Below are 10,089 nucleotides of genomic sequence, written 5' to 3'. Positions count from 1 at the left end.
TGATAAGTCCATAATCACTTACCAAAGGCATATCGGTCCTCCTCAGGTTCAATACAAATATGTCAGTCCATACTGTGAATATTTCAGTTCTAGTTGAATACTAATGAGTAAAAGCACCCCCTTTCCCTTTGAACTGGGGACTACCTCATTTTGTGGTTGAAAGAGATGCCAGAATCTTCTTCTGCAGTCAGTTAGGGAGAGTAAGCTCCCTCGGCTTGTGGGTTGTATAGTTGTGGTTTTTAGTTGCATGAATGTCTTCACCAGGGCCCCTCAGAGTTATTTGAAGATAGTGAGTGATTTAAAGGCTTAGCCCTCGTTCACACCTGACCGTTTTGTAGCGCGTTCTACGCTCGACGAACGCTCTACAAAACGGTCAAAAATATAAATTGCATTGTAGCCAATGGCCTCGTTCCCACCTTGCCGTATTTCCGCCCGTCCCTAACGCCCTACAAAACGGCCCACGCCTGAAAAGGTACAGGTACTACTTTGGGCCGTTTTGTAGGGCGTTTTCCATTGGGATACAGCCAAGTAGCCTTCGGAATCGCGGTTAAAAAAACGCGCGACGGTCGCGCATATTACAATACGCCTAGGTGTGAATGGGGCCCAAGTTTACCTTTTTCAAAAATTACTATGAAGTAAAGGGGACCTTAGTAGTGTAAAAGCATAATCCAAAAAATAAACAAATACAGCTTAGTTTAGATTATATACTTGCAGGTCAATCTCTGCTTCCACGGTGGTGGTGCTCAGCTCCCACTGTGACCAGGGGAGGTCGAGTGCACAGTTTGCAAATGCACATACAAAGCCCGTCTCGATAGCAGGGCGCTCATTCCTATTAGGATTTGAGAGCATGCACCGGTTTGTGAGCAGAGCACTTGTTAATGCTGAGTGTATGCTCATCAGTCAAGTCCTCCTGGCTTCTATGTAAGGACGTGATGGAACTGTCCTTTATGGAATTTTTTTTGGCTAGGGTAGAAGGTAGCAAAGATTGACCTACAGGTATGTCATCGAAACTAAGCTGCATTTGTGTAAGCTGGACTACGCTTTTAGACTATTATGTAGCCTTAACTGCGTAGCATTTCTTTTGTATGCAAACTTAAATCACCCACCATCTTTAAATATCTCTGAGGACCTCTAGTAAAGATCTCTCTGCAACTAAAAACCACAACTATAATCGCATGCCGAGCCAGTACAAGGGAGCTCACTCTCCCTGACCACAGCAGAAGATTCAAGCTCTTCTTTCTACCTCAAGGTGAGCTTAGCCTTTAACACGTTAGCATCGAACCAGAACCCTGAAAAGGAAAAACTGTTTTGGATGTATCGACTCTTAGTCACCGGCTCTCTGGTGGGCGATTTAACTTGCTGGCATCCAACCAGAATTGAAAAGAACTGTTTTGGGTTAAAAACCTGGTTTTCGGGTGTAAAGGATCTGCTGTGAGAGTTGTATTCCAATACTATGCCTTTTGAGGTTAGTGTGCCGAAGATTAATTGGATGATTATAGGAGCTGAGGCCTTCAGAGAGGTTAGCAAAAAATTGCTAAACATAAACGTGGCCTTTACGGTAAAGCAACGAGTTTACTTTAATGTAGGCCTTCCCAGTAGCACATTCGTATCTTTCTTTCCTCCCCGGGTGTCTCCAATCAGCTGCTGGGGGTGAGGGAAGGCTACAAGTCTCAGGGCTCATAGCTTACAACAGGGGTGGACAAATTATTTTGGAATAGGTAGGAGCCAGCTTTAATTTTTAAGGAGCATTGGCTACCTGGCTCCTGGGATTTTTCTAGCCCTGGCTTATGCAAGCCTTTGGACTCCTCGTTTGAAAGTGCTGATTGGCCCAGTGCTGTCAAATTGAGCAAATCACATTCTTCTTTATACCCAGAAGTACCAGATATTTCCTTTTGACTCTTGTCACTGAAAGGAGTAGCTGGGAAATTAAGGAGGTGTTGGGAAGGTGTGAGCAAGAGTGATTAAATCAGACCTGTTGCTTTGCCCTGAATTCATTTAAGGTTGGCAAATGATCATTACTTGCTGTTAAACTAGTTTTTCCAGTGCTTATGGCTTTGCAATCAGTCACTTAATGTGAAAAGCTTTTTCCCCTGACTCGTTCTATTATGTTTGTTTCTTGTGAATATGTCTGCTTACACTGGCTGTTCAATAAACATTTGCAAATTTAGTCGTAGTTCTATTTACAGTAGAAATATGATTTTCTCAAAATTGCCAATAGTGGCTTACAACTGCTTAATTGTTTGTTTTTCTCATATGATCTTTTTCTATTCGAGCATTTGGTAGTCTTCTATAGAAAGTGTTTGCTTCTATAAATCAGTGCAAAAGAGTTGGAAATCCTTATTGGTAGGTTTAAATGCATTTTCTCCTCTTCCATTGAGAAGCTACTGCTTGCACCCTTTTTGAATGTTTTTTTTCCTTGAATGACTAAAATTCAAAAAGTGTACTAAAGGCCAACACTATGGAAAATAATATTTCAGTTTTGGGTGAACACCAGTGGTATACACTCTGGCTTGTTGTATCACTTGCGGAATCCAGTTGGTAGATTTCCTGCATTGGTTTGTTTACCTGGCCCATTCTACAAGGCCATTACGAAGGTTTCAGTCACTTAACAAAATGCCTACTACTTCTACATTGTAGGGAGTCAACCAATGGACCACATACCCATAGTTCAGATCTGTTATGGCATTTTGAAGTGATTTAGAAGTCTGGTGTGTAGTGGAATTTTGATATTAACTCATACACTTCATGTTATTAATTTGCATATACATTATTATTAATATGATGTAATAGTTTAAGTTTTTTAGTCTTGAAAGTTGAGCAGCTTTATACAGACATATACAGATTAACGCTTGATGAACCCTAAGCGCATACAAGACTCACTTGGAATATGTGCATGTGCCCAGTCTATGTGCTTGGGCTGCAATAGAAGGGACTAGAACACTTTGGGAGGCATGTCTAAGGAATTGTAAGATTTATGGCTAGGTGCAGTGACGTAGGGCATTTTTCTTACTGTAGCCCATATGATTGTATTGTAAAATTCCTTATAAAAAATCCAGCTGCTATCATTAAACCTGCTAAATGAAGCTTCTGCCTGGTCCGATCCTTTGCTATTCCACTTCGGGGGTTAGATCTCACCTTTTAGGAGTTGGAGAATATAAGAAGGCAATTTTAAATGCAAACACCACTCTGGACTGGTTGAAGTGGACCTTTTAATTCTCTGTTTGGATGGTGAGCTGTTAAGTGGGACCTAAGTCAGCTTAGGTCATGTACTCAGAGTCCTGAAATGTTACTATTTGGAGGGCAGGCCTGGAGTACTGTTCTTCAGCATTGGCCACCTTTTCCTGTATTTTCACTGTCAGCAAAAGTGTTAAAAGACTGCAGGTTGATTTATGGCAAAACCACTAGACCAGAAAGGGGAACCAGGCTGCAGTATTTGTATAGTTGGGGTACTGTTTTACAAGGGAGTGTTGACAGGTGGGACATGCAGGAGAGAACAAGTCACAAGCCTTTAGGCAAGCTCCTGAAGCACTCATCTTCAATCCTTCAGTATTGAATGAAGTTTTGCTTTTTAAAAATAAAAATTAATTGAAAACAAGCAAATATGTAGGATTCCTTATTTTTAATTTAAGGTAAAAGCCAGGTGGATTAGTTTGAAAAGCTGGTGGCTTTTGAAACCGGCCACTCCATATTAGCGCTACAAGATGCCTGTTGTTGCCATTAATAGCCAGAAAAGCCTCTTCTGTGTTTTTCTCTGATTTAGTTTTGATTTGTTACTACGGCCTGACTATCTCTAACAATTTGCAGGGCTTAGCTTTGAAATCAAACTCTCAGAATGAAAAAAACGTAGATCAGTCAGGGGCACAGAAAAAGCGAAATTTTCTTTTGTAGGTATCAGGTATGTTGTGCTGTCTTTTACAGGTTCACTTAGCACTAGGGATGCACCGATTACCGTTTTTTCGGTATTGAGTACAAGTACAAATATTTATATATTGTGACTCGCGGGTACGGAGTTCCTATACTAGTACTTCCGGTTGCATGGAGCCGGCTTCCCGGCCAAACAGGAAGCCGGCTCCATGTTCCCTCGTGGCACAGGAAGTTATGGTATCGGGATAAGTATCGGAGCATTTAGGCGAGTAAGAGTACTCGTCCAAATACTCTGTATAGGCACCAATTTTAGTATCAGTGCATCCCTACTTGGCGCCATGTGTTTTTTGTGTGGTGCACAGTTTACAAGTGGGGTACCATGCTGAGCTGGTGTGCATCTATTTACTTGTTCCCTGTGCAGAGGATTTGCATTGTAAAACAAAATGTCATAAAGTGGGCTTCATGTATTTAGATGTAGAGATTCCACAGCCCACTCTTGGCAATAATTGGGAAATAGATTAAGATTTTTTTTTTTTTTTTTATTTAAGAGCATCATGGGGTCATGAAACCTCAACCTGTTTCTTACTTGGAGACTGACACTTTATCCGTAGTTTGTGTCTGTGTGTTGGGTGGAAGAGGTCATTTGAAGTCTACCAGTTGCTGTCCGCTGTCTGACCTCACACACTGAGCACTCATATAATGGGGGGCGACATGTATGTTTTGCCGGCCAGCAACCGTCAGGCTTCAGGTAACCGTTCGCTCCAGAAATGACGTTTCTAGACCCTAGAGCACACAAAATCAGTTCAGCAATGGCAGCTCCAATATTTCTAACCCAACAGGTGTCCTTTGATAGCCAACAGGGTCCAGTTTGTAGGAGCACAAGAGAACATCAAGTGAGCCGTACAGGAGTCTGGTATTGCAGAGGCCACCATACACAGACAAAAATAACCTCATAAAGATATGAATGTCTAGTGATAATGTCATGGTGTATGGAGCAAGATCAATCAATCACATGAACCATTGGTGTCATTAAAGCCGTGGTGGCTTGAGTCTTTTATCATTTTGTTTTATCTTCGCAGAGAAAAGACATTTTTTTATGCACTGAATTACAGACATGCAGGCCTGTTGAAGAGGCATAGCTCAGAAATTCATTGTTTCTTTCCCCCGTGTATGGCCACCTTTTAGATCAGTCTGCGCTTTAGCAAGATGTAGTCTGTATTGGCTTCTTTAGAATACTGAATTATAAAGAATACTCTAGAAATTGGCTTTAGGATTCTCTGCTGCAGTGTACTCCTTTTTCAGTCGTGTGCTGTAACCATTACTGTAGATTACTTTTCCCCATGCCCCCAAAAATGACATTTTGACTCAGTCTTGTCTGTTAATCCTTTCTCTGCAGAACATTGCATGGCAGTCCTGTTGGCAGGTAATTGGCACCATTGTGTAGTAATTGGAGAGTGATTTGGTGAGTGCTTTCCTCCGAGCTTGTGGCTTTCATTAGCACATCATCTTTTTTATGGTTTTCAGCAATAGAACAGAAAATACACTATTTAAAGAAAAAAAACTCAACTTTTTTTTCTTTCCTCTATTTATGCATAAGTAAACATAGATCATTGATGATGGATATAGCTCACGGTTAGCAGAATATACATTACAAACTGCCATACAGAGTGATGGAAAGTATCAAAAGGTAGTGGTATGTAACACTGCTTCCTTAAAGTCCTTCACCCCGGGAGGCCTCAAACCTGAGACACACACAATATACAGATACGAACTGTGCTGAATGATGGAGCTTACCCATTCTCGTGCAATAGCATACTGCAATGCAGGAGTCTCAGAGTTTTTTTTTAATAGTTGCAGACCTTGCATTATAGGCGCAAGGTGGGTGTATCTGAGACGATGTAGAGTCAGTCGATATTTACATACTATGCACTTCCCAGAAGTGAGGACTTTGGGTCATGCCAAAGAAGGAATAGATGAGCCATCTTGGGAGTTTATACACAGAGTTATCAACACAGGAGTCAGAGGTGACAGTGGGTGACATGAGTTTTCTAGGATGGACCATGTAGATTGGAGATCAGTGCTCTTGTATTGGTGTGTGACCTATTTATACAGTATACAAAGCATAGGCAAGTACTTTGGTGTGGTTTTCGAGTAAAGGAGGGAAATTAACAAACACTTGTGCATGGAGAGAAATGCACTAAGTTCTATGTGCAGACAGATGTGGAGCCAAACAAATAAAAGTCATGCATGATGCTACGTTAATGTGTTTCATAAAATAGTAATGTTTATGCACAGCCATTGCTTCTCCAGTTTCACAGTTGCCAAATGTAAGATAGATGTGTGTGTGTGTATAGATAGATAGATATGTAGATATAAATATATTAGAAAGAGAGACTAAAATATACTTTCCCAATTCCCAGCTGATTACAGTTTCTACTATCTACACTATTGACCAATATGCCACTCCACAACTAGCTCCTTCATAGACCGTTTACACATCTATGGTAATGGTGTATATTTAAAACCATTTTTGTAACTTTGAACTGTGCGAACTGACACACGCTATTCAGACATAAAAATAAACCTAGAAGTGGGATTGACTGTTTTAACACCACATAGAACCTCTCTTTATAACAATGTTAATTTTGGCTCACGGAACCACCAATGCACCAATATTTACACCACAAACATGATGTATTCCGCTTTTGTTATTTTCCCCCCAAGACAAGAGTTTGTCCTTTGTCACTATCTACCAATCATGTTTCAGCTTTGTTGTCTTTGTAAAGCAGGATAGCCACTAAAAGTTTTGAAGACATTGGCTTCAAAATTCTACCCATCTTTTGTTTTTTATTAACCATAAAACAGATGCACATGTTAGCACTAAAGTGGACCTAGAAACAATTTGTAAATGTAACACATCCAGGTATTTATTAAATCAGAGATCACCATGCACCCCCTGAAAATGCCTTCACCTACTTCTCTCTCTGGTAGGATGGCACCATCTTTCTTAAGGCATCATCCAGGGTCAGCATCTTTTTCTCATGTTCATATGTCTAGCAGTTTGGTCCCTGGCCTAGAGGAGACTGGGGAAATGCTTCCTCCTGCCTGCAGCAGACTGATAACATCACCTCAGCCTAGAAAAAGGCACATGATTGAAGCTTAGCGACGGCTTTTTAATGATAAAAGGTGAACCTTACCTAAATCTTATACTATTGCTGTATATTGTGACAGGTCAGGATTTTTGTTCTTGTGCAGACTTGTAAAATGACTAAAAAATCCACTTTAAGAGTGCTCCTTCAGACTGGCAGAGGGTGAATTTATGAATCTGCTTGAATTTGTAATAAAACATAAGCAACATGACACTGCTTCTCTTCTACACTGCCTCTCCGTACACCTTTCTTGTCCAGTGCCCCCCTTCCCAATTCACTCTAAATCTCATTGCTATGACATTTCCCATGCACCTTGTTGTACATTATGTTTTAGAGCATGGCGGCCTAGTTGATGCTTATTTAGAGGTTCCAAGGTCTTTCTGTAGGTACTTCCATCTTATACTTCTTTACTCTGTGTTTTTATAGAGAAAAGGCAGACTGGATTTTAGTAGATCATTTGATCAAAGTTTAAGCGATTCTTCCTCTCACTCTCAGGATAAACATCATGAGAAGGAGAAAAAAGTAAGTTTATCTGCTACCTTCAGCTGCATGGACCAACTGCTCCACCATGATTCATCACCGCTCATTAGTAGAGCTTTTGCCATAATAGTGTCTCTCTGTGCCATTCCTAGTGATGTGAGCTTGACCTAGTTCCTCATTCATTCTCTGCATGTGCTTTTAGATTCACATAACCTTGTACCTGATTGACCCAGCCACTTTTTTTCAGATGATTGGATGAAAATGAACTCTGTTTCGACAATTAGCATTAGAAATTATATTTTGTTATATTTATTACACATCAAGGGTGGAGATGCATCAAATGTTTTTCCTGTAGTAGTCTAATTTAAGGCCCCATTCACACTGAGCGATTTATCGAGTGATTTTTGCGGCGATATCGCTCATATTTCCACGCGATATCGCTCTATGTAGCTTCTCCAATCCATTTTCAATGGAGCTGTTCACATCTCATCGCTCAATATCGCTTGTAGCTCGTCGCTGGTAGCTTGTCGCTCCTACATGACCCTTTTTTCGAGCGATTTCGAGCGATATTGATCCTGATTGCATACAGCCCAATAGGAAAAAGTCACGCGATGTCGCGCGACAAGTCGCTCAATATCGCTTGTCGCGCAATATCGCTCAAAATCGCGCGATTTTCATGTCGCTCAGTGTGAATGGGGCCAAATAGTTACGCTGTTATGTCTTTTGTGCTCCTTCAACTCTCTTGGGTCTCACTGGGCATTGAGGGTTTGACCATCAAGAGAGATTAAACTATATTTTTTCAGACCACTGGTGATCAATGTTAGGCTGGTTGCCCAAATAAAGTAATAAAAAAGCAATAGGCGAGCTTCTAGGTTTGTTTGTTTTCGTGACAATACAAAATATGGAATGCTAACTCTAGTTTGAATATTATGACCTACAGCAGTGTGTGTTCTGCATTTCGGGTTTTCTAAACTGCTCTTCAGTTTTTGCTTAGCTGTAGCCAACCTGTTGATTTTAGCTGTGCGTTCTCTGTGCAGGCATCTGCAAATGAATATCATTCATAGTGCTGCATTCAGATTTGGACATAGTCATTCAAATTGTCTATAGATTGGTGTGTTTGGATAGTTTGGATTTGTCTATGGTAATAGACTCTCATCTGTAGTTTATCTGGCGGGAGTTAGCAATGTACATCAAAGCATCTGTACTTTTCGTTCACCTAAAGCAGATGTAAACCATTATCCCAGTCAGTCCCAATCACTTTCATCTATCCATATACTAATAATCCTGTAATAAAATCTTAAGGAAAGACTCTTTAAATGCCATTTAAAAAAACAAAACTTTTAGTAGTGTTCATGTGACTGCTCCTATTCTGTAAAGGTAAAATTCTTACTGCTTTACTTATATTTTCTTTATTTTAGACCCTATAGAATAACGAGCAGTGTAGCCTTGCAGTGCGGGGTAGCCCCATTGCAAGGATTATTTTGGAACTGCCCAGAGTTCTTCTTTAAAGGAGAACTATGACATGAGTGATTTCCACTCACCTCATAGTTCTAAGCCGACCTGTGACAATGAGACTGTCACAGGTCGGCTCAGTAGATCGGGAGGTGAGAGAACACATACCGGGTTCCCTCACCTCTCGATCCTGTCACGGCTCTCTGCCGTGACAGGGGGAGGGGCTGGATTCCCCTCTCCCCGCTCCGATCTGCCATCGCTGACTGGCGGAACGGACGGGGAGCGGGCGGGTACAGCTGGCTCTGCCTCTAGATAGGCAGAGCCAGCTGTCACTCACGCAGCTGGGCGGATCCCGTCATCTAAGTCGGGATCCGCTCCAGGTGCGGCGTCTCAGTATACCGCGAGCTGTATACTGAGCTTAGGGTAACGGGAGGACGCTAGTTTGTGTCCTCCCATTACCCCAAGGAGAACTATGGGGAAAAACACTGACCCCATAGTTCTCCTTTAACCAACATAGGAATTGTAGAAGAACCATAGCAGACCCATTTTAGTTTTTTTTTTATTTACTTAGTTATGGGAAAGTGTTTAAGGGGGCTTTAGGGTTTATTTACTAAAGAAGTTAATGTTCTCCAATTAATATATTGTAGATGTGTTCAATTATACCCAGTCGTGTGTAGCTGAAATAATAAAAAAAAAAACAGAAAATTGATTTTCACATGATTGGATAATTGAAGTGAAGATGACTTAATATTCCAAGTGGACATACTCTCATCCTTGAGTAGATCCGCCTCAACATATCTTAAATATGGCCTTGTGTAGGGAGCCAGAGAGTAAGAACAACACTCTGATTGCAAAACAAGAGCATTTTATTATAATCTGTTCAGGAACAGCTGCCAATAGCCCAATTTTGTAAGCCTTAAAGTGTTCTAGAGAATATTCACCGTTTTGGTGGATAGTGAAGGGGAGGTGAGTATGGACTGCTCGGCAGGGGAACACTAACAAGAACTTGTTTCTTGGCCCTGCATGGACAAAGCACAATCTTGCATTAGGAGCAGAGGTGAAGGAATGGGTATGGAATGGGCATAGATGGGTCTACTCTACATTCACTGTGAATGATAATTGAAAGATAATACAAAATCACCTG

The 10,089-nt window shown here is 41.1% G+C and overlaps 1 protein-coding gene across 1 annotated transcript in view; it reads left to right on the top strand.

Moving 5' to 3' along the window:
• MLLT10 (myeloid/lymphoid or mixed-lineage leukemia; translocated to, 10) overlaps positions 1 to 10,089 on the top strand; it is a 187,414-nt gene that overhangs the window by 63,048 nt on the left and 114,277 nt on the right. The window contains exon 7 of the mRNA XM_018564371.1: positions 7,440 to 7,535. Coding sequence (XP_018419873.1) covers positions 7,440 to 7,535 — 96 coding nt within the window. The remainder of the gene's footprint in view (positions 1 to 7,439; positions 7,536 to 10,089) is intronic.

The sequence above is a fragment of the Nanorana parkeri genome, unplaced genomic scaffold (genome assembly GCF_000935625.1).
Source record: "Nanorana parkeri isolate BGI_ZX_2015 unplaced genomic scaffold, ASM93562v1 scaffold23, whole genome shotgun sequence".
NCBI classification, from domain to species: Eukaryota; Metazoa; Chordata; class Amphibia; order Anura; family Dicroglossidae; genus Nanorana; species Nanorana parkeri.
Note: the sequence above shows the minus strand (reverse complement) of the source record. Positions and strands in the feature narration are given on the sequence as shown.